At 42.0% G+C, this 24,697-nt stretch overlaps 1 protein-coding gene across 1 annotated transcript in view; it reads left to right on the top strand.

Moving 5' to 3' along the window:
* Nucleotides 1-11,861: 11,861 nt before the first annotated feature.
* BMP3 (bone morphogenetic protein 3) overlaps nucleotides 11,862-24,697 on the top strand; it is a 28,123-nt gene continuing 15,287 nt past the window's right edge. The window contains 1 exon segment of the mRNA XM_030565169.1: nucleotides 11,862-12,535. Coding sequence (XP_030421029.1) covers nucleotides 12,214-12,535 — 322 coding nt within the window. The 5' untranslated portion in view covers nucleotides 11,862-12,213.

Raw genomic sequence — 24,697 nt, 5'->3', positions numbered from 1 at the left:
AGGTTAGACTCATCCACCTTTTTCTTTTGTTTTTAGCTGTCGTTTCTGTTGATCACACTGGAAGCTTTTCACTGGTTGTGGTGTCTGTTTCTTTCCTAGGGCACAAGTACATTCTGACCTTGGTTTTCAGGTACGCTGGGTCCCTTTACACTAGCAGAGGGATATTAGTGTATCTGAGAATCACGCCCTTTGTTTTTGGTAATAACGATATTACTTTCCCACTGTTGTAACAGAGACCTGAACAGCACTAAAATTGTTGAAGTTTCAATCTCCATGACTGGCAGGTTTCCTGCCAATATAATGATCCAGTCTAACACCCATAGCCAAACAGCCCTGAGCAGTGGCAGAAGTTAGGACCCAGATTCAAACGTTATAGCTACATAGTAAAGCATTTGCTGGGGAAACAGAGCAGCACTTTCTGCACTCAGATGCACAACTACAGCAGCAGCCTCACAAACCAAGCTACATCCCATGAAGTTGAACAAAGGAAACAGAAAAAGAGATGCAAGAGACAATGTCCTGTGCCATATTAAGAACTAGCCCCACCCAGTGTAAAGTGCTAACAAGGCCTCCAATGGGATGCAACATTTCCACATTCATTCGCCTTATAAATGTTTTATTTTCCGGCCGTTGATGGTATTCTCAAATTGGCCATCAGTGAATAAGTTTTGTAGAGTAAATCCCCCCATTAACACTAACTTCCAACATACAGAACAGAAACCAGATCCAAATGAAGAAAGCTAGCGGTCTGCTCTCTGCGAGGCAGGCAGGGACATGCACCACAGACCAAGCAACTGTTCCCATTGCAAAGAAAACAAAAACACAGGTGCAGAATGCACGGAACCCATGCTGATTAGAGCCCAGTATATAGTACACACTCTTTACAAGAAGGAAAAACATTACTTTTGTTATTTGGCCATGATTCTCTTGAGGCTCCTTTTATCCCATCTCATAGCTCAAAGCAGAATTATTCCAGAGCCCACAGCGGATGTTCTCTGTGATCAGAGAAACATGGGATCTTTCAGGCCTTTAAAAGAGTTATGCTGGGATATCACCACCCAGGGGTAGAGAAGTACTTGCTATCTGAACAAGCACAGGATAGATTGAGCACCACAATGAATGTTGCTCAGTGCCAGCTTCTCCAGGGTGCCTGGTCTAGCAGAAATCTATCTGTACACATCTGTAAGCCCCAGAGCTAGAAATCTTGAAGGGAAAAGCAGCTCTGTGCTCCCCCATAGGAGAATGCGGAATGCTAGATCCGGCAGGATTAATTTGTATGTTATAATTTTGCCCCAGTGTGGTTCTGTACAGTGGTTTATGATGTATTGTGTGGAGTTACTTTTGTCTGGTTTTGGAAACTATATGAAATAGTGCATGGAAATATATTTCTATAAGGAGGGAGACATTGTGAATGGTTTAGCCTGGGGAAAGTGAATCACCCTGAGCTGACTGTGGTGTACGGAGCCCAAATCAACAAAGGGAGCAGAGACTGTGTCAGAAAGATTGGAGACTGTGCCCTGGGGAGGGTTTTGCTTTGGGTTGCCTGTCCAGAGATTCTGCATCTGCATGGAGCTGTCTTTATGAGACCAGATGGGCTGGCAGGAGCAGTAGAGCTGATTGCGGGACTGGACCTGACAGCAACTGAGCTGGGGCAGCTGACTGTGGTGAACTAGGACCTGGCAGCAGCAGGCCTGACTAGGAGCTGATGGTGTGAACTTCAGCCTGCTGCAGTGAATAGCCTGAGGAGAGCCACCTGCTGATGCCTACTTAACCACCCCAAGTCTAATTGGATTTGTGAATGCAGTGCAGGTGAGTGGGGTTTGCTTTGTGAATAAGAGGTCTGGGAAAATAAGAAGTACTTTTGTAGGATTGGCCCATGCACTGTTTGGATTTTACTAATTTCATTTTATTATGTAAACAGAGGTTTATCTTGTTTCCCTCCCCACAAAAAAAGGGTCTGTGTTATTTCCTATTCCCAAGAACTCCTGAGTGGTTGTGAGGGAGAAAGAAACACCCCTACAGGATGTGTGTGTGTGTTAAATTTAAACTTCTTAAAGCCAGGGAATAGGGGCTCAAGGTTTCAAGTGAAGGCTTCCGATCATGTTTGTTATTTTAAAACCAATTGGTAGAGAGCATTGAACCTGGCATTTCCTGCAACTGATGTCACTGGCAGAAGGGTCACACATCATTCAAATGAAGTTAATTGGCACTGAGGCCCACAATGTGACTGAGGCCAAGAAATAAAGACTAGCCCCTTCCCAGCATTCCTGTGTTTTATTACAAGGTGCAGCGCAGTGGCAGAATGTATGGAGCATAAAATGGAATCTCAGCAAGGGGACAGCAGACAGGATTGAGGTTCAGTGGCCAAGAATGGTTGGGGCCAAGGTGGAAACAGTAGGAAGTGCTGTAGGTCAGGTTTGAGTTGCACCGATAGCCATGTGTGAGGAGCTTCCCTAGTGGTGATGTTTGTATCTGATGCCAGAGAGAAATCAGAAATGCAAAACAACAGCTTGAGAGAGGGTGGCCAAGTCACCTCCAACTTTAAAGCAAGCTGCCCGTGTGTTAACATACTGGGAGGAAGAATGCCTAGGCTATCTTATATGTCGCCAGAATTTCCTTTACATTCAATATTCTGAGCCAGATTTTGCTTCAGATACATAATGGCCAATTGAAGTTTTATGTGTGCACCTGCCCCATCAAGGATCAGGCCCCCCTTGGCATAATTTGACCCTTTTGTATCTTTCCTATTCATTCTAATAATGTATCACTCTTTTCATAATCTGCAGCAGGCCAGATTCTGGTCTCAGTTACACTCCTGTAAATTCACAGTGACTCCGCTGAGATTGAGAGTCTATCTAGGCTTACACTGGTGTGTGAGCAGAATCTGGCCCATGTGGCCAGGTTTGTAATTTTTGCCTGTCTTCCTATTTTTTAGCTTGGCATGTCTCCTCTGCTGTTTTGTGTAGAGGTCTGTCCTCCAGACTGACGGAGACCTGCTTCTCATATCTTCACCAAAGATGTGATTTAGAAAGTTGTATCCCCTCAGAGGTTTGAAGGCGATCAGTGTATCATCTTGAAAAGTCTGTCTTGTTTTTATAAACAAAGGAAAGGTAGGTAAGCTTTTATTCCATTCAGTTGCTTTGATTATGCCATTGAGCTGCTGTATTGGGCAAATCAGAACAGTGATGTTTTGTTTGATTCAGAGAGGGGGGAATTAACCACATTTAGTCATCTCCATTAAATATGTAAAATATGCACAGTGTTATTACACCAAGTTCAGACTAGATCTCATTGCAGTTTGCTCTTCCATCAACACCAACCAGAGTTCAACACGTTAAGCCTTTGGGTTTCATCCAAATGACCTAGTAGTTCTTTGATAATGAAGACTGCCAAAGCCCATCAAAATACACTGTTGGGTGTGGTCAGTTGTGTTTTTTTCCTGAAACCTCCCAATACCCCTTAGGAAAGGGGGAGAAGGGAGGAAGAAGGTGGAATTCACTGCTGACATAACACATTTCCACTGAATGCAGTGGAACTGTGCCATTTATACCCGTGGTGTTTATGGCCCAGAAAGTAGATTTCCCAGGTATAAAATTTAACAGTTGCTGCCCTTGAAAGAGCTAGACACACACTGGTTTGCACCAGGTGAATCTAAAGTCAATGAAGCTACACTGTTTTACTCCATCTGAGGATCTGACCCAAAAGTCAATATGATTTACACCACATTGCCTCACTGACCTACAAATTCTGAGCCCAATTCTGCTTCCATTTAGCATAGTGGAAAAATTCCTGTTGATTTCAACTGGAATAGCATTGGTCCCTTTAAAATGTAGGCAAACCTGGTTTAAAGTAAAAATACTACAGTGTGGTAAATGTTAATTTTTAAGGGCACCTATTGTGTACATAATTACAGGTCAAATGCTAAGGCCCCTGCTCAGCTTTGAGCCAGTTGAGAAGATCCCCCATTGATCCCAACAGGAGTTTTGCATTAATTAGGGCTGGAGGGTAGGGGATAAACAAGGACCAAACAGTCTGCTGGTATGAAGAGACCAGCTATACTGAAGTTAATGGATTTAATGGCTATCTGACAATTTGCACCAGCTGAGGATTTGGCCCCGAGTAAAAATCTACAGGATTTGACCCTATATTAACAATGTATATACAGAAGATGCTCTCTGAATTAAATCATATTGCAGCAATTGTAGTATTTTAGTTGAGAAGCAGCTTAGGTGTATCGATTAGTTCCACAGAAAAATAATTGTTGGCACCTACCCTTGAGAGTAGTTATGCCTGTCTCTAACACAGTCAGTAGGTTTGTGTGGCCACCTGCACTCACTCCCATTATGCAAATCCATAAGGGCCAGACACAATTTGGCTCTTAGAAACGATGTTGACATCAACAGAGGTGTTTCACTTCAGCTAGCTGCTATTAGTTATTATACTGGTTCTATGATCGCTTGATAGAGATCTCTTGACCAGGTTGCTCAAGATCTGGATTCTCCCAACATTGGGAAGGAACTGAGATCCAATATTTTGGTTTGCTCCATTTTGCAGATAAGGTGTCAGCTGAGAAAGTCATAATCTCCCCATAGTTCTGGCCCAGATCCATCCTTCTTTCCAATACAGGAACTTCACGGAATTTCTTTCCAGGAGCTCTTCTCTAAATGTAGCATCCTTTCTGTCTTTGTCAGATGGGCATTTAGCTCGTTACTCTGAAGTCTTTTTTTTAATGGAATAGATCAGTGGTTTTCAACAATGGTCCACATACTATGTCTAAGATTTCCAAAGGGGTCTATACCTCCATTCGAAATTTTTAGGGATCCACAAATGAAAAAAGGTTGAACACCACTGGAATAGATAATAACTAAATTAAAACTAGAGGAGGAGAAGGCCCCAATAAAAAAAATTACTATCCATTTAGTCAGGGAAAGTCTCATTCAGATATATTCATATATGCTCATTCAGGCATCTCTAGGCTTCATTCTGAAATTAAAGACTAGTCCAATGATACCGTTAAGTCTATTGTTATGTTCTGTTTCTGCGCCCACTGCAGTCAATGGCAAAGCTCCCACTGACTTCGTTGGGAGCAGGATTGAGGCCACAGATAGTATTATAAAAGTCTTGCATTACTACGTTTCCATTCTGAAAGTAGCACCAGGATCAAAATATCCACTGCAAACCAAACCACAGTTTCTTCCCACAGCCTTTATTACTGTTTGCAAAATGTTATTCAAGAAACCGAGCTGAAAAGATGCCCATTGAGAATTTCACATGGGGACATACTAAGAATCCAAACCAACCAACCGCAATTTATTCAAATCCAAATGTTTGATTTTAAAGGAACCCATTTCCTCACGTTGCCAAATCTCCAGGCATCTCCCTCTCCCTCTCTCTTTTTAATGTGGTCTTATCTTAGCAATAAACACTGACAGAAAGAAAAAGAAAACCACAGCTGACATGATAGAAAACTGGTCTCTGTACCAGCCTCTTAGGGTACGTCTACACTGCAACTTGGTGATAGCCTTCCAGCCTGGGTAGGCAGACTTGCGCTAGCAGGGCTTGAGCTAGCATGCTAAAATTAGCAGCTCCACTGGAAACTGGGGATAGCTGCCTGAGCTCAGACCAAGGGCTTGCGTGGGCTTGAAAGCCCGAGCTGCCATCCTTGCTACAGTGTCCACGTGGCTATTTTTAGCATGCTACCTTGAGGCCCTCTAGCACGCCTGTCTACCCAGGCTGGGAGGCTCACTCCTAGCTGCAGTGCGGACATACTCTTAAAAACCATAATGTGCGGAAAGTGGTATTCACGAATAGTTGTGTACTCATGACAGAATCGTCTTCAAAACCTAGGATTTGAGATGCTTCTCTTGGATTGGCTGCTGTCTGTTTGCCAAGACCAAACTGTCAAGGCTTATTTTGAATACCTCCATTTTGGAGTATGCTACTCGTGAAACCTTGAGAGAGGGGTGGGAACAGCGCAAAGGGGAGGCTCAGTATTTGACCCTCTCTTTCTGCTTTGAAACTTCTTTCCAACCTAAAGGCCAAGTTCATGTAGTGAAACTTCACTAGCATCGCAGGAGTTGGGTGATTTTGGCCCTGAATATAAAAAGATTGTGCCCCACACATAATAATGTTAGGGTTTGAGTCTGTCCCATTTAAGGGGAAGAGTTTTCAAAAATACCTAGGAGATTTAGAAGCACACATCCCACTGGCTTTCAATTGATAAGTCAATGGGACTTGTGCTCCTAAATCCTCTAGCTGCTTTTGAAAATTCCCCCCTCAGTTAATAGCAAATACCCAGTGATTTCAGCAGCACAAAACTGAGCCCTTATTTTGTGAGATTTTAGAAGAGGTTTTCAAAAAGCACTAATAGAAGTTAGGCTCCCAATTCCCATAAACTTTCAATGGGAGTTGGGCACCTAACTCCCATCCTTACAGTATAAGAGTTACTGTGACTAAGATCCACAGTGTAATTGTGTAAGCATTGTAGCCTGTAACATCTTCCGTAAAATGTGACCAGACATTTGCAGTCACGTAAAACAAATTGCAATTAATAGTACGGGTACAAAATCACCGTCAGAAATTCTAAGTGATATAATTTGAGTTAAGCACAGATTCTTTACACCAAATTTTTATTTACTGACTAGGTCATTACCAATAAGCACTACACTAGGTATTTACTTAGGCATAAACAGTGACCTAGATGTCTCGGGGAACTGGCAGTAGGACATGGAACCTCTCCGCTCTAGATTACTGGCTTGGATATGGTCCAGACTGGCAGTGGCTTGAATTCATTGTCATCTTTGCAACATCCTGTGTGAAACAGGTTGGTGAGCTCAGGCCAGTTCCTCGTGAATAGGCATCTACAACACAAAAAAATGGTGTTATCTGCAATGGCACCAATTAGCAGGAGTTGGGGGGGGTGGAGTGAGGGGGCAGAAAATAGCCCTCCTCGTCAAGGTGTTTTTCACTTGCTCAAAGTTCCTTAGGCCACAGAGCTGGCATGGAGAGGGGTGCACGGGGCGAGGCCTGACCATTTTTAAGCAGTGGTCTATACTAAATTCATATAGCTGCTGCCAGAACAGGCTAGTCACCGTGCCACTGAAATTTGATCCAGCTGCCCCTTCATGCAGACGTGAAAGGGAAAATTCTTTGCTGGAGTAAACCTGGTGGCAACAGCTCCTGTGTCAGCTGCATTGGCAAGTTATGGGACCTCATTTGCATCTGCCCCATGCAGCTAGAATCATTCAGGGGCCTTTCCCTCGCTTGATACAGCTCCACTCCTCCTGCAGCTGAGGTGTGGAGAGCCAGAATTCGGCCCTATTGCTATCTCGCTAGAATTTAGCAGCAGGCCATAATCGGAAGACACAAAGCAATACGCAATACGGCAAACCAGGGAAAAAGAAAACTCGTTTTGCCCCCACATTAGTAGTTCAACAAGGGGATTTTAGACAAAGACCCTGCAATTCCATGTATTTTGTAGGTACTTGAAAGTCTTAATATTCCCAACACATTTTAATCTGGTTTTTCTTGGTCCCTTCTATTCTTGTGCTCTTTGCAGTCAATGAGAGCAGCAGCAATAGTACAACAGACTCACACTTTGACTGTGCCGATTTCAGGATCCTTTCAAATGTGCTGATAGTATTGATGTACTACGCAAGACAGGCAGGCTGTAAATTCATCATCCATGTCCTCCTCCAGCTATATCAATTTCCCAGTCCACTGCTGGATTCTCTCTCTTTTCACTTCCCCTCTCCTCCTAAAAATGACACATACAGACACATTGTTATAGGGTTATACAAACAGATGGGACTTGACCTAAGCTAAATAACCCAGCATATCTGGTGTTTGGATTTGTTACAATAAAACAGAAATGTGTCTTATAGTTAGGAATATTGTTCACGGAAGATGAATGTGCTGCATTCATATAGGGACACAATGGCATGTCGAGATGGGGAACAAACTAACAACCTTCCCCAGTGATGTTTGCGTCTGTAAAATTCACTATCAGATCATTTCATGGGCACCCAGAGGGTGAACCTGTCAGTTCTGGGGATCTCTAACGGCCAGGATGTTTATAACATAAGCACAATACCAATTTTTTAGGTGCTAAGTACATAGCCCTCCCACAGATCATCATAATTCCTCAAAATAGCAGCAGAAATTGTGTAGACTTCAAGGATGTGATGCTTATCTCACATTGGTGATTCTAAGCTCTTTGGAGCAGGGACTGCTTTTCGTTCAGCACCTAGAACAAAGGGGTCCGGGTCCATGATTAGGGCTCCTAGGCACTACTGCAATAGAAATAATACTAATAAAAATACATTGGTGTTAAACCTGTGAAACGGGAATCAGCCAGACACCAAGAGTCTAAGGACCCAAATCTGCAATGCTTATTCATGATGATTACAAGTAACTTGCCCGAGTAAGTTGTATTAAAGCTTGAGTAAAAGTTGCACAATCAGGCCCTAAGACATTAAATTTTCCTCCTTTTGAAATGAATCACCTAGAAAAGCACCCATCTCTTTATTCAGCCTTGTACTCATAGGACTGTTATTGCTTATTTAATAAATTCAGTCGGGGGGGGTTGTGGTCTGTTTGTTTGCTTGCTTGGTTGTTTTTTGAACTCCAAATGTTGCAGATTAGTACAAACACAGGTATTGAGCCAATCTTGCTGGTTTTACTCGCATACGTTGTCCCACTGATGTCAGTGGAACTATTCATAAACAAGCAGAATCTGACCCACTATTTGTATTTAGGTAGCATCTTTAATATGTTCACAATTATAGTCTGAACCCAGTCCTGTAGGCTTTCCACATGTATAATTTCAGCTGAAGTCAATCGGAGTTTAAATACATCTGAACTGCATAATCAGGTCTCAGAACTGTGTGTAAAGAAGGCCTGATTCAGGATCTAACATATTAGACCAGGGGTCGGCAACCTTTCAGAAGTGGTGTGGCCGAGTCTTCATATTCACTCTGATTTAAGGTTTCACGTGCCAGTAATACATTTTAACATTTATAGAAGATTTCTTTCTATAAGTCTATAATATGTAACTAAACTATCATTGTATGTAAAGTAAATAAGGTTTTTGAAATGTTTAAGAAGCTTCATTTAAAATTAAAATGCAGAGTCCCTCGGACCGGTGACCAGGACCCGGGCAGTGTGAGTGCCATTGAACATCAGCTCGTGTACTGCCTTTGGCACGCGTGCCATAGGTTGCCTACCCCGGTACTAGACCATAAAGGGTCAATGTACCTACTGTTTCTCGGGTCCCTAAATACATTCTTAGATCCTTGATTGTAATAGTTGTGGAGTAGCCATTGTGGTTTACTGTGTAAACTATCATACAGGCTCGGTTTGTATTCATTATTGCAATCTTTAAAAACTAAATAAAAACAAAAGAAATTAACCCATAAACAGTGTTTTACAAGAAAGTTAAAGGATTTGAAATAAATCCACAAAAGGAATGTGAGATTCCAGGCTGGGTTTCCCTCCCTAACTAACCCAGTTTTGCTTAGGATGTACACACAGTGGGTATGATTCTTCTCTCTCTTATACTGGTTTTATACCACTTTGACAACAGGGAAATCACTCCTGATCTACACTGATGTAAGATCAGAATCAAGGCCAGAATCTGTAAGATCCCTCATGCTTTGGAGATATCATCACACATTAAGGCACAACAAAGTACATTTTTAACTGTGAATGGCTTTGCCTGTGTAGGTTTAAACCAGACTGTGTCACTCTCTTACAGTTTTATTTAAATGGATTTCTCATTATATCTCTCAGCAGCAGCAGAGAACGCTAGAATTAAAGTTGAATTGGCACTTCCATTCTAACCCATATTTTCACTTGCTCCATCCGGTATTCCTGTTTTAGACTGAAGCTTTCCTTGCTTGATCTCAGCCAGATGTGATGGTGTATGTTGACATTTTTAGCTAAAATCAATTCAAGTCTTTTTCAGTTTCACAAGCAAGAAATATTTTATCTTTAAGAAAGAAACCCATCCCATACCACCTTAACTTCTGCATGTTGTCCCTCTTTTGTTTAATTTCCTTACTTTAAAGGATGTTGATACTTACATACGTATGTAAAATGAAAAGCATGAGGCAACATACTACTGCATATGTATATATCTGAGATATTCAGAAGTGTCTGGGTTTTTTGAATGAATCACTGAACACTCATCCTCTGAAAATCAGGCCCTTTGATCGTGTTTTGATTTGGCCACCCAGAAATTAAGGCATCCAAAATAATTAGTCATTTTTGTGGGGGGGAGGAAGGGGAGCAAAGCAGGTTAATATACCATATATTTAGTATATTAACCTGCCCCCATTTTATATATGTATGGTACAGCAGTGATGTTACTAAGGTTGTCCCCTTATATACATACATAGATGCATGTATTGTAATTAATAGGTGGAAATTTTTAAAACACTTCAAAGTGTTCGGCACCCTACTCTCATTGAAAATCAATTAAAGGTGGGTATCTAACTCCCTTATGCAATGATGAAAATTTTAGCCTATACTGTGTATGGGCTTGCCGTTTATATCGCTATATAATATGCACATAAAGATACAAACTACCAGTATATAAATTAGTAATGCATAATTGCACAGAGTGTATGAATACAATGGAAAAATGAGTGATAAATCTCATGTACTAAATGCAGTAACATTTCATATTTCCCTTCTTCAGACCAGAAAGATGCTTGTTTTCCAAGCCCGAACAGATGCATATATAAACTTTGGAAGGGCAGGGATTTTTCTACTTTATCTGGTGTTGATTTATTTGTTTGTTTTCATTTCCAGATGTGTGAAGAGAGGATTCCAGTTGACAATGACTCCGTTTTTCTTGCAGAATATAATGGGAGTTGAGTTGAAAGGGACATTATTGCACGTTCAATGAGTATATTGTGGCATTGTGGGTTTTTTTTTTGCGGGGGGGAACAATTATTTCCCTCTGGGTGACTGTGAAAAGGTTTGGTGAATGAGGCATGTGAAGTCCTTTGCATGGATCTTGCTCAGCATGTGTTAGGGTGGGATGCCCGGCTGTATCCGGATCAGACTGTGGCGTGCAGGATGTCCCTGCTTTTAACTCCAGTAAAGAAAGAAAGAAAAATGCTTGGAACAGGGTGACCAGCTGTCCGGATTTTATAGGGACAGTCCTGATTTTTTTGTTTTTTGTTTTTTTTTTATATAGGCACCTATTACCTCCACCCTCTGTCCCGATTTTCACACTTGCTGTCTGGTCACCGTAGCTTGGAAGCAGCTGATCCTCCCTCTGACCAGGGCTGGGACTCTGCAATGTCCTTGGCCACCTTTTCGACTCATATGCACGTTAAACTGGGGCGGGCAAAACCAAAGCGCTTTTAAGGAGAAGTCCCTCCCGGTGGCTTGGTCTGGTCAGCTATGCAGAGCTCCCAAGTTACCGCTCAGGGCGCACGTGTTCCTAGCCCTTTATAGGTGACCAAACTCTGCGCTTCCTCTGATCCGACCAACTGCAGCAGTCCCCCCCCCCCGCCCTTTTTTCTTGGAAAAGGGAGTTTCCACCCTTGCCCGCGGGACGCGAGGGATTGAATTTGCCGAGCCCTGCACGGCCTCTCCCGCGGGCGCGTGTCCCCTTCGGGGGGCGGTTTCCCCTTCGCTTTGCCTCTCGCTCGCAGCCGGGTCTGGCCGAGCAGGCGGCGCGATTGGCTGCGGATGACACAGCTCAGCCCCGGGAGCTGGGGGACTCCGCGCGCAGAGCACAAAACTCCGCCAGGCTGCGCCTGCCCCCTCCAAAGCCGGAGCGAACGAGCAGGGGGGAGGTTGCGATTCCGGGCTCCGCTCTACCAGCCGCCGTTGCTTTAGCACCACCCCCTAACCCGCCTGCAATAATAATAACACCCCCCCCCGTACAAAAACCCACCCTGCCGGCACAGAGGCAGGGGAAACCCCCCACCCCAGAGCTCATTGCAAACGCCAGGAAAGGCGGCGAGGGTGGGGGGTTGCTGTCCTTATATTTTTGCATGCATGCATTTTTGTGTTAAAGCCTCCTGTCTGCAGGATCCCGGGGTTTGCAGCGCCGAGCAACAGTCCTGCTACAGAGCGCAACTTCCCCCCCGCAGACTGGTTCCTGGCTGGGGCGGGGGGTGAAGCAGCCGCTGGGCTGGTTTGCTGGCGATCCGCTCTCTGCACGCCCGGCTTTCGCGAGGGCGGGGGCTGGCCAGGATGGCTAGGTCGCCCCGCTCGCTGCTGTGCCTCTGCCTGGGCTGGAGCTGCCTGTGCCTGGCGCTGGGGGACCTGCTGCGAGCTCACCTGGTGGGGCTCCGGAGGAAGGCTGCCCTGGGAGGAGTCACGGGCGGCCGAGCCCGGGCGGCAGGTGAGCCTGGCCGCGCACCGCAGCAGCTGCCGCCGGGCGACAAGGTCTCGGAACACATGCTCCGGCTCTATGACAAGTACAGCGGCGCCCGGCGCCAGGAGCTCCCCAGCCTCCACCCGCTGCACCTCCGGGAGGGCAACACGGTCCGCAGCTTCCGAGCCCTGCCAGCGGGTGAGTATGGCCCTGACCCCCTTGCTCCTCTCCGCCCGCTCAGCTGCTGCCCCCAACCCGCCCCGCAGCCTTGGCCTCCCCCTCCCCTGAGCCCAGGGTGAGTCTCTCGAAATTGTCTCTCTTCGGGGCTGTCAAAAACAGGGACAGTGAGTGAGGGAAACAGACACACGCAGCTGAAATGTCGGGAGCTCTGAGTAACCTCATCTCTCTCGCCAACAGAAGTTGATCGGATAAAAGACAGCACCTCACCCGCTTGGAAAGCCACACAGAGCCTTTCTCACAAGAGGCAGAAACTTCTAACGCTGCCTTTGTGTGACCCCCCCAAATGTGACCCCCCCACCCCACCTTGAAACCAGGGAGCCTCCCTCCCACTGAGGCTTGGTAGATCTATATCTATTGCGTGGTTGTGACTACTTGTGGAGGGTGGGAGGAGAGAGGTGAAGGCTGTTTATGTAGCTGACTGCACTGTCATTGAAAATGCAACTGACACTTCATGCAAAGGGGCTGGGGGAAATGGAACAGGCTTTGCACGGGGTATGAGCATGGGGAGAAACTTGCAGGTCTGCAAAGTGAGAATAACAAACATTGAAACAAAGCAGAGAAGCTCCATATGGAAGCAGTTTACCTATAGTCCGAGATCCATTTTTCTTTTGGGAGTTTGGAGCATGTATTTTGCAGGACTGGCTGTGCAATACCTGTCCCAGAGACTTTCTAGCCCTACGTTAGCTATAATCCTTGTGGTGATATGTGTGTCTAATAATCTGCGGATCCTACTTGAGATTAGAGATAGGTGCTCCTTTTTCAGCAGATGCAGAGATTAATCCAGCTCTGTATTAACAGCACAAAATAAGCTCTGTTTAGAAATGTATTTGCATATAAAACCATATATATATAATGTCAAATTGATAACACTTGTATCCAGTTCGAGTTAAGGAAATGTCTAGTAACGGTAATAAGCGATCTTGCACTGTAGAAGTCGGTAGGAGTTTGGCCAGTGACCTTAATGGGGGCTGGATCAGGCCCATAATTTTTAAGGTGCTGATAATGTTCTTACTCTGTCTGAAACCACTATGAAGAGATTTTCCCAAAGCTTTAACATGCACAGCTCCTGAAAAATCCATTCATCAGTGAAAGCTTTAGGATGACAATATAAATACACTCTGGAGCTTTACTGGCCAAATGGCATTTACAGTTAATATGCCATTTAGTCTTTTCAGTGCAAAAATCCCCTTTCTAGCTGCCCTGACTTACAGTGTCAAATCAAACTGAAGTTGCATGTTTCAGTTGTTGAAAGCATTAGGATTACCTGTGAGCATTTGGCCACTGCACTGCAAACTGCAAGATTTGTCTGTAGTATGCAAGATTTACAGTTCAAGAAAGCAACTCATTGAAAATGAGCGTGTTCTGGAGAATGAAATAGCCATGCACATAAGGCCTTGCAGGGGGCGGCTAACTTTAGCATGTGCATGAATCTTTGCAGAATCGGGGCCCTAGAGTACATCACATTTAAACTGACAGGGAACTCCAGGGACTGAAACTTGAATGTGAAAGAAACAAACAAGTAGTGCTCTCTACACATATGCCAATATGTCTTCTGATGTAATGCATAGGCTGCATCATGTAGATAGTTTAATTAGTGTTTTATCTATTTTGTTCTAACTCTATACTTTTATGTTGCTAATGCTCCTGTCCCTCTGGTAGCTGAGTGCCATATGTGATACAGTACAACCCTGATTAACCAAATATCATAGGGATTTTGGCTAATCAAGGATTTGTATAATTGAGGGGATTTTCGGTGTAATTAACAGGCAGTAGGGGACATAACTCTCTTTTGGCTAACAGGAAATTGCAGATAGTTGAAGTTTAGATAAGTTGTACTGTATCTCTCCTAGTAAGGATTATCCCTATAGTTGTTCTATAACTCCTGTTGAAGTCAGAGTGTTTTGCATATATATTAGGACTGTAAAGTGGCTTTGGGCTCTCGCAGGCAGCTAGATATAGAAATATAATTACTTAAAGTTGGTTGCAGCAAAGGTCTATTTAGTGACAAATACAGGAATAGGAAGATGGTTTTACTTTAAGTACAGTTGTGCATTCAGAATAATTTACCCCTCAGGAGCTCTGCTAAGTGGAGTTTATCTCTTTTTGGCATAATTGGGGTTGGGGCTTTAAACTGAAATGCACCAGTAAACCTATCAATAGTGAAAGTCGCTTCTTACTTGGGAATATCTGTCTAAGGAGGGGAAAAAATCTACAGTGCCTATTTTGACACTACTTGTTGGCTTCATGTCCTTTGCAGTTAGGTTCTTGCTGTGAAGTAGCACATTGTTGATGGGCTAGGTTGTTTTTTTTATTCTGATCTTTAAAGAAAAAATAAAAGCTAGAAAAATTGCACATCTTTGCTGTTATGAAATTAAGTCAATAGCTAATTTTTTCCTAAGCAGATTGATGGGACTCAGGCTCTGAAGTCACGTAGATGCTTTTGGAAATTGTATCCTGTTTGCCCAAGCATGTATGTACCTTGGCAGTCCACCAAGACTGTGTACCAAAAGAAGCAAGCGTTAACAGCAAAGGGGAAAAAGTAGAATCTGTTCCTGATTCTTTAGGTATCTGGCCATTTCAAGAGCTTTTAATATGTAGGGATCAAAAATACATGCTGGAAACCTGAAATGTAGTGTTGTGATTCCAAACTGTTGTATTCCATTACGCTTCTCCATTCCTGCAATATGTGCCTTGATACAGACACGTTACAAAGCCTCATTTACTAATCATATATTTTTCATGACACTAATTGATCGACCCTGCAGTCGTTTCACATGCAGAAGTCCCAATGAAATCGTTGTCTGGGCCTTCACAGCCGCCTAAGAGAAGTAGTTTCCCCAACTCCCACTGAAATTCAGTGAACTGGGTGCCGAACTCCCTGAGGCTTCTTTGAAATTCCCAGCCTTTGATTCTTTAAAGGCTACAATATGTATTGGTTGTTAGGGACCTGACTGTGCATACACTGGACATAGTGCAAACTACTGTGAGAATCCAAATTCCTCTGGAAGCAAGACACTTAAGGTCCAATCCTGAAAATGTTCACTACTTATTTACTACTGTGAGTTGTTCTGTCCAGGACAACCATAATAAGTGTTTGCAGAGTCAGCCCCTAAATCTGTTGGTGTCAGAACCTGTGGACCTGAGGTATGTAAAGATTTCCTTACACTGTTCCAATTAAGCTGCTCCCATACGGTTTTAGTTCTGAGGGACAGGGAATACCTACTTTAAATCCTGCCTGTCCTTTCTTTTTAAAAGCACACTCTCTTTCCTAACATTAGTCTTCATATGCAAAAGGCTGCAACCTTTTAAATGTTTCCTGTTGATGCATATGGCCTGATTCTGAAATACACTGAAAAAGGGAATGATACAATCCAGGCTGAGTGGCATTTGCTCCTTTAAACACACCTGATTAAAGGTATTTATTGTTCTAAACCTAGAAGGCCTTTGGTTGAAATCCCATCTCTGCGGTCTTTCTGATTAAATTTATACTGTTACTTGACTGTGGGTGGCAGCAGTCCTATGAACACACTGTTCGCTAACCCCTTTCCTCCTCCCCCAGTACTTTCACAGTTCAAGTGCCAAAGCAATAAATTTGAAGTGGTTATAAGTTTTCTGACACTTTTATAAGTATTTATGCAAAATATTTAACCAGTTAGGTGTTGTCTTCCCTTTCCCTTAGGATACAGCAGCTCATTTTAAGGTTATTGATGGCAGAAACTTGCAGTTTTGTAAGACCTTAGATCAAATGATGGGGGAGGATGGCAAGAGGGAAAAAATCTTATATTTATTGAAGGTTAAAAGTAGTTAATATTTGGCGTTTAATGCAGTAGAATTAGGCCACTGACGTTATTTCCCTTTTGAGCTGTTTCCAGATTCTGTCAGCTTGTTAAGACATTCTCTGTGTAAATTTCAACTCTCCCTCTCTTCCCATCCCCAGCCCTGTTCTTGTTCGTATGACAATATAAACCTCATAGCCACTGTTCCCTGAATAATTTAAGATGATGTCCCTAGCTGACAAGGGACTGATTTTATACTCATGAGACCAGTAAAGCTCCCATGGAAATCAGTGCAGAGTTGCCTGTGTCAGTAATGAGGATGGAATGGAGCCCTTAATAGGACCAGAGCAAGAGTTCAGAAAAAGAAATATCCATTAATCTAATTTATAGTGTAACTGAGAAAGGAGGTAGATTAATTTTTCTGAAAATACAGTTATCAAAAATAACCAATGAGGAGTGAGAAGACATATGGAAGTTCTTGAAAGCTTGCTGTCCACAACACTTTACTTTCATTAAGAACTTTTGGCTACTATACAATATTGATAACATGAGATAAATGAAAGTTCTTTGCTAGATTTCCAACTAAGCCCACTGGCAAACATTCTGAACTTTATAAAGATAACATATGTAGTCTAATGAGTCCAAAAATTGGGTACCATCACTTGAAATCCTACCAATCTTTTAGCCAAACAAAAGAAAGGGCATCACTTTTGAACGCTGTAATCTTACAAAGTGACAAAGGCCGTTAAAAATATGGATGAAAAATGAGTAATGAAAACAAGCTTCATGATTATTGTAAAATTAAAACTTTGCCCTCTCTGGATGGAGTTTTCAGAAGAACTTAAGGAAGTTAGGATTGAAAAGTCCACCCTATGCTAAACTGAAATCCTTTACTTACGGGGGATAATCTTGCAATGGCAGAGAAATGGACTAATTACGTAGTTGTTTTTCATTTCTGATTTTGATGTTTTTTTTTCATTTAGGCAAATAAAAATAATTTTTAAAAATATGGTTACATAAACTTAAAAGTTAATTGTTGGGTTTTTACATCAGTCAGTAAGAACCTTAGAAGTCCCTCAACAAGTAAAAACAATGAACTAAGTTAAATATGTGAGTATATACATCACATATGATACATTAAGTTGTATTCTGGCACAATTTCCTCTCACTGACTTGAATGGAGTTATTCTTGATTCTTCCTGTGTATGAGGCTGATCCTGTACAGGATTCAATAGATGTTCAGTCATTGATTTCAATGAGAGCAGGATCAGACCTTAAAATTTGAGAGAAGTCCTAAACTTATAGTAGTGAGATATTAATGGGATAAAATCTGCAGTCCTTGCTCTGGTAAAACTCCTCATTTGTTTCAAAGACAAATTTTGCCACAGTAAGGCAGAGACTACGGCTTATAGTTCTTTGCTTCAGAATGTCCCAAGAGTGAGTTATTCTACATACCACATGAGCTAGAAGATTTAAGCATAAAAGGGGGTAGATTAAGAACAGTACTTCAGCTATCATTGTAAATTTCCTTAGTTTTGTAAACATAAGTCTGACATGTAAACTTGATTTTAACTTAATGGTTTTTTAGTGCTAGTTAAGTGCTATTGCAATCGCATTTGTAAGAAGAAAGATAGGAGAGAGGGAGAAAAAACAATCAAAAAACCAACCAAGCGAAAAAACCCCACCTGATTTTTTTTATTGGGTTTCTAGGATATTAGGGGACCATCTCTTCAGCTGGTGTAAAGTGATGTAGCTTCTTTGATTTCAATGGAACTATCTTAATTTACACTACCTGAGGCTCTGGCCCTGAATGCAAAGTTATAACCCAGAATAAACGTTTGTCTGAGTTATCAACCTTGGAAGATGGGACTTCTGAAATGCAAACTGAAACATCTTTACCATAGCATCATTAAAGGTGATACTGTCAACTTGAAATGAGTCAGTTTGTTTTTAAAATGTGTTTAAAGTAATTTCAGGTATTACATCAACCCATGAGCCAATTTTCGTGGTTTTATAACCACCTTTTCCTATTTTTAAGACTGTTTTCCTTCCCTTTGTTGTGGCATGAAACACCCACACAAAAAAGCTAGGGAAACTGAGTATAGTGAAACTGACTAATCATTAATTGCAGTCAGACTGAAAACAAAATAAAGAAAACTCTACTCTTTGTCCTCTAACCTCTTTCAGGGGGTCATTTGCAACAGCAGCTTTCAAAACATTCTGATAGAAGTGTGACATAAATAATATATATTTTCAGTTGTTGGTGACCCCTGGAGTCACACCACTTCAGATGAAATATAAACAAAATCAGATTCTTTGCATAAGAAACTTGAAAGGTGAGACAGACATTATGACTTAGCAACGTTGGGCCTGGCACTATAAACTTTCTCTGCTTGGAAATTGATAGGAGCTACACAGGACGAGGGCTTGCAGGATCACGCCCAGAATTTGTTCTGGTTGGTGTAGATTCTGATCTTAGGCTGGATTTATTGACTGCTGTACCTCCATTGACTTCAGTGGAGTTACTCCTGACTTGCACCACTGTAAGTGATAGGAGACTCAGGCCCCATGTATTATCTAGTTGAAAAACCCATCGTTTAACCAGGTTACTGATATTACCCTTTGTACTGCATTGGAGTACACTCACTATGGGTCTGATATTCTGCGCAAAGTGGTGTAAATAAGTAACTCACCTGAAGCAAATTTAATTATAGTACTGTACAACTAGGGTAAACAAGAGGAGAATCAGGCCCTGTATATCCATGTATATCCATCAAAGAGCAGATAAAATCACCCTTATGAAATTGGGGTAAAAATTCACAAGCCCAGGCATGAAAATCTACTTATCCGCTTTTACAGATGATTTTACACACACCTGCAGTTACTTTACATGTGGATTGCAATATTGAGCCTATATACTGGAACAAATCTTTTAAAGAAAGAAGTCCATAGTTCGTGGATGAGCACTATAAACCATATATTACTTTCAGAGCCAGTATGACCTCTGTGTTTAATTTATAAAAGATATATCATTTACTCACTACACAGTACATTTATGATGTGTAAGATGCATATTAAAATCTTTCCAGGCATAAAACGCCTCCTGTAAATTAGTTACTAAGCATGCAGATTCATTGCTTTTCAGAGTTTTTTTTATTATAACTTTAATAGAAGGGTGGGGTTTTTTTTAATTCCAGGTATCAACCAATATTACATCTGAAGACTCTTCTTTTAAAAGAATGAATCTGGTGCTATGTTTAACAAAATTGGAAAGTTATTTTGATATTTTTACCTGGATAATTTAGAAATAGCTAAATTAATTGGGGAGTTTGAGAGAAGGTTGATAGGAAGGGATGGGGGAAAGAAATTTTGGCATCAAAAATTATATCCGCAGCCTTGAGCTCTTCTATTCCAAGTTTCAGCTCAGTTGTGCTATGAACCCATGAAAACAGGGTTTTGTAATGGAAATGCTGATACATTCTTAACTATATACTGGTACAAGTGAACTGCTTTAATATCTAATTTAAACTATGGATAATGATGACTGTATAGCTAAATAGCCCTCATTATTGCATCCTTTTTCACCCATGGGATAGATTTGGCAGTCCATAAAAATGTCAGTGTATCCTCTATAAAGGTAAACACACCACATGTTAGTGGACTGATTCCAGCTTATTGATGCCTGGGAATGCCCCTTGTAACATGAATACATGTTTATGCTGGTGATGTCAGTTTTTGCAGGCATGCTGCCTTTTAAAAAATCCTTGTTAGGCCAGTAATGGTAGTAGGCAGCATAAACAGCTCTGGGTTCTTGTGGGAGGAAGAGAAAGTACAACAGTCACCTCTGAAGAATCATCATGTGCGAAAAGGTACCTCACGGTGCCATCAGGGGTCCGTTTCCCATTCGAAGTAACTCCACTAGCATCTCTGATATCACTGTGTAGAAACTGAAGGCAAATGCTGACTTGATTAAGGGTGGTGACTAAACACAGAATATGTCTGTATTTAGTACTACGTAGAGGGAACCTTCCTGCTATAGGTCGCACAAGGCTTACCCGCCTTTGTGGATTGCCATCGCTTGTGCTCTTACAGAAAGGAGGTGCCATCTGGCTCTGTGGGAGCTTTGCCATTGATTTCAACGAGGTCAGGATTTCATGCAGGAAAACCAAGACAGCGAAGTTAAATGTCTTGTTCACTGTCATACGGTGAGTCAGTATAGACTGGCAGTTAAGGCCAGGTGAGTCTGATGCCCTAGTGATTGGACCATGTCTGCCTCCCTAGGATATACTGCAAGAATATAAGCAGTAAAGTGTGTGTGTGCAGTGTCTACCACAACGTGGCTCTGGTCCAGACTTGGGCTCCTACATGCTACCACAATACAAGTAATAACAATAAGGGCTGGTCCAGACTGGGGGGGGGGGAATCGATCTTAGATATGCAACTTCAGCTACGTGAATAACGTAGCTGAAGTCGAATATCTAAGATCGGATTACTCACCCGTCCAGATGGCGCGGGATCGATGTCCGCGGCTCTCCGTGTCGATTCTGGAACTCCGTTCGGGTTGATGGAGTTCCGGAATCGATATAAGTGCGCTCGAGGATCGATATATCGCGTCTAGATTAGACACGATATATCGATCCCCGAGCAATCGATTTTAACCCGCCGATATGGCGGGTAGTCTGGACGTACCCTAAGTGTGTTTGAAGTCTGTCTTGTCTATTTGAATTTACAAGGAGCTGAAAACCATAGGGCCTGATTTTCCAAAGTGCTGAGCAGGCAGTAGCAAAATCTGGCCACTTCATTTAGATACCTTAAAGGGAGCAATCTTCTCCTTTTTAAATCTCACTTTGTGGTATCGAGGTGCCAGCGGAGAATCTGGCTCCATATTTTCAGTCAATAAACTGATCTCTCCCTCTGATTATCAGCTTCAGTAACCATATGCAAAGCAGTAATGCTCAACCATTGTAAGACCACCTCTCCCAATGCTGCCTGATCCTAAGAGAAAGCATTGGCAGTAGTGTTGGGCACCGTGCCCATCTCCAGTATTGTAAACACTCCTCTCTGGGCTTTCTCTCTTTGGCATAAAATACACTGAGATGTGTATTCAGATCTGTTGATGAACATTTCATACACAACTGAAAAGCAACAGGGAAGGATTGACTATGCAAATAGGCAGTGAAGTGTTCTGCCATTTTGTCTGATGTGGAAAGCATATCAGAGGGTTCTTATGATGCCATCACTTGGGAGTGCTTAGATTTTTGACCTCTAGAATGATTTTGTTTGAGATATAGACTGCTGTTTCAAGTAGATTATACTGTCTGTAGAATCTTTAAATCCTCTTATTGGGAGGAGGCAGTGTGGCATAGCAGATAAAGCACTGAACTGGAACTCAGGACACCTGCAATCGATTAGCAGCTTTGAGATCATCTAATGAAAAGTGCTGTATAATAGCTCAGTGGTATTATCAGGCCTGATTTCATTTAAACCACTCTGCCATGTAAATGGAAGTCATTCCCAATGTGTCATTTTTAAATAATTATATTTATTTTACTAAGAAACCTCTTAGCCGTTATTCATATGCTAAAGGCCAAATCCTCAACTGGTTTAAATCAGTCTAACTATTGAAGTCAGTAGGGAGAGAGGCTGATTTACACCAAAGGCTGGTCTGGTCCATGACTGTACAAAACTAAAAATATCCTACAGGATTTTTCTATTCTGTAACATGCTCCTCAGTAGCTCTTGACTTTTAATCAAGATTTTGGACTGTAGTGTTTGTGGACGCCAGTGTTCAGTAGCTTAAGTTCTTTGGGTTTAAGTGCTGCTGTCTCATTGTGAGATCAGTGAGAGTTTTACCTGAGAAAAAAACTGCAGGATCAGGTATCTTGTGGCTAAATCCTCTTTTAAATCTTCATCCTTTGTTTGATGCTTCACGGCTTTGTTTTAATTTGTCCGCTGCCCATGCTTTGAAATCCGTTATCCCTGCTGCATGATTGGTGAATTGGACTCTGTTCCCAAGCAACGTCAAACCAAGACATACATTGTTGTGTATTTTTTGTTTTAATCTGATTCTAAAACCAAATACATAACACATCAGTGACAGTAGCTAATAGTCAGGCAGCACCAGTTACATGCAGGTGGAAAACTGGATTAGTTAGCTGCATAAGTTAGTTGTATGAAAGCAGCACCATCTGTTGGTAGCACGTGATGTTTAATGTTAATTTTTTTAAGTAAGAGTGCAAGAATGGCTTGTCTGGTTTTGTTTGTTAATCAAAATACATATTGCCCCCTTCATGTGTATCACAAACCAGTTAGTTTTTCTTTCTTTATTTTAAGCAAGAGCAGATTAATTTGTGTTCCCATTTTCTTTTGTTCCTAGATTCTGAACTGTTACCATTTTTGTTAATTGCTAAAATCCCAAAAGAAAAACTTGATTCTGCATGTAAAAATAAGCTCAAACAGCAGATACACTCATGATAACATAATTGTCCGTAGAAGTAGATTGATGTAATTCATTATTTGTAGATGTATCTATTATTCATGTGTCCGTACAGACCCCAACGGAGATCAGGTGGTCATGTGCTAGGTGTAGCACAGACCAGTAGTAAGACACTGTGCCTGCCCTGTTTGTAAAATAAAATAAAGTAGGATCTCATCTGTTGAAAACAGAGTCTTCAGGTAATGATTCATAGACACAAATTGGGTGAATCTCAAAGCATTGTGCAGTTTAGTTCAGTTAGGTCATCTTCCAGGTGCTTAGATTATCTGAACATCTCGAATCCACAAAACCCGTCAGGAAAGCATGTGAAAACAGGTTCTTGTCCATGTGGGATTCTCAGTTCTTCCTTCTGGGCCATAAATTTGCATGAACTATTCTTCCTTGTCTTTGCAGAACAATGAGCGTAATAGAATAGTTGTTTTCCATCCCTTACCTGCGCAGTACCCGCTTTTTCTAAAACTCTCCGGCTCTATTAGCAAGAGATGGGCTAGATGTGTGATTACTTCGTTTGCTGGCTTTATTCAGACCTTACTGGCAATTTTGATGTTGCCAGTCAGAATCTGGGAGCCCAGAGTTCCATCTGCTCCCAAAACCCCAAACTTTTTGGAAGATTGGGGGTAGGGGGGGAGGAAGTGTTGATTTGTGTTCAGTTGAAGTGCTTGAGCAAAGGTTAATATCAGCAGTCATTTTCCCTTTATCCAAAGACCTGCTTGTCCCTATTTACATGGGCACTTGTGGATTTTATTTTTGTCATTCCTTTTAGATGAAAGAACTCTTTCAAAACCCTGTGAGCTAAAATCCCTCCTCGGACTCTTGAGAAGGTGGATTGCCATGATGTCAAAGAAGGTTTTAACTTAATGTTCCCTTGTTTTTCTAATGTGTTACTTTGTTTCCAGTCCTTTTGGGGGCTGTTGCATATACGTGTTTCACTATAGCTGTATTTTCCATCCAGCCCAGTTTTACAGCTCTCCAGTGTTTCTTAATGCTAGAATCTATATTTCTGCCAGTTTGACCAATATAAACGTCATTGCAATCTGAGCATAGAACTTGTTTAAAGGAAAACCTGCTGTTGCTCGTTGAGACCCAGTGGAATCGCTTTTACACTTATAATCAAAACACAAGCTTAAATGCCCTGGTGACCAGGGCCCCTGTTGTAAGTGTGTCTTTGGGTTGTGCGAGTACCTGTTAGACTGACCTCTGTAGTTTCAAAGCCATGGAAATCCCCCTTTCCACAAGAACCTGCTTTGTTTCCTTGTTGCTCATGCATTCAGGAAAGAGGGTGTGTTTGACCCTTCCACTCCAATAACATGGATGTCTTTTCTCATTAATACCTTGCTTCAGATCTTGATTCTCCTTTAGCAGCCTCTCCCTCTCTCTCAAACATTGTGCACAGGTTGTTTTTGACTTCTGCACTTTGAAATGTGACATCATTTAATGCACTGGGTCAAAACGTGACCTGCTTATTCTGGAGGAAAGTTTATGCTGTGGACTGTGGTCTGCATTAAAAACAGGATGCTATAAGAATGCCATTACCTTGTAATAAAGATCTGTAAAATACCATGCCATGGATTATCCAATCGTGCAGAAATATTTCTTCTCTTATTGCCTTACTCAAACCTTAAAATAACCATACTATGGCTTCTGATGTACTTTCCTGGGCTGGTGGGACTGAAGAGAAAACCTTTTGCTTTTCCACATTTTTAGAGGCTTGCATTATTTTTACTTAGATATGTTTTTGATTATTCTCCTAATTTTGTAGTTGTTGCTGTTCCAATCTCTATCCCATTGGACCTGAAGTGCACTAACACGGTGGTTCTCAACCATGGATGCATGTACCCCAGGGGTACG

This window comes from Gopherus evgoodei, chromosome 5 (assembly GCF_007399415.2).
Source record: "Gopherus evgoodei ecotype Sinaloan lineage chromosome 5, rGopEvg1_v1.p, whole genome shotgun sequence".
Lineage (NCBI taxonomy): Eukaryota > Metazoa > Chordata > Testudines > Testudinidae > Gopherus > Gopherus evgoodei.
Note: the sequence above shows the minus strand (reverse complement) of the source record. Positions and strands in the feature narration are given on the sequence as shown.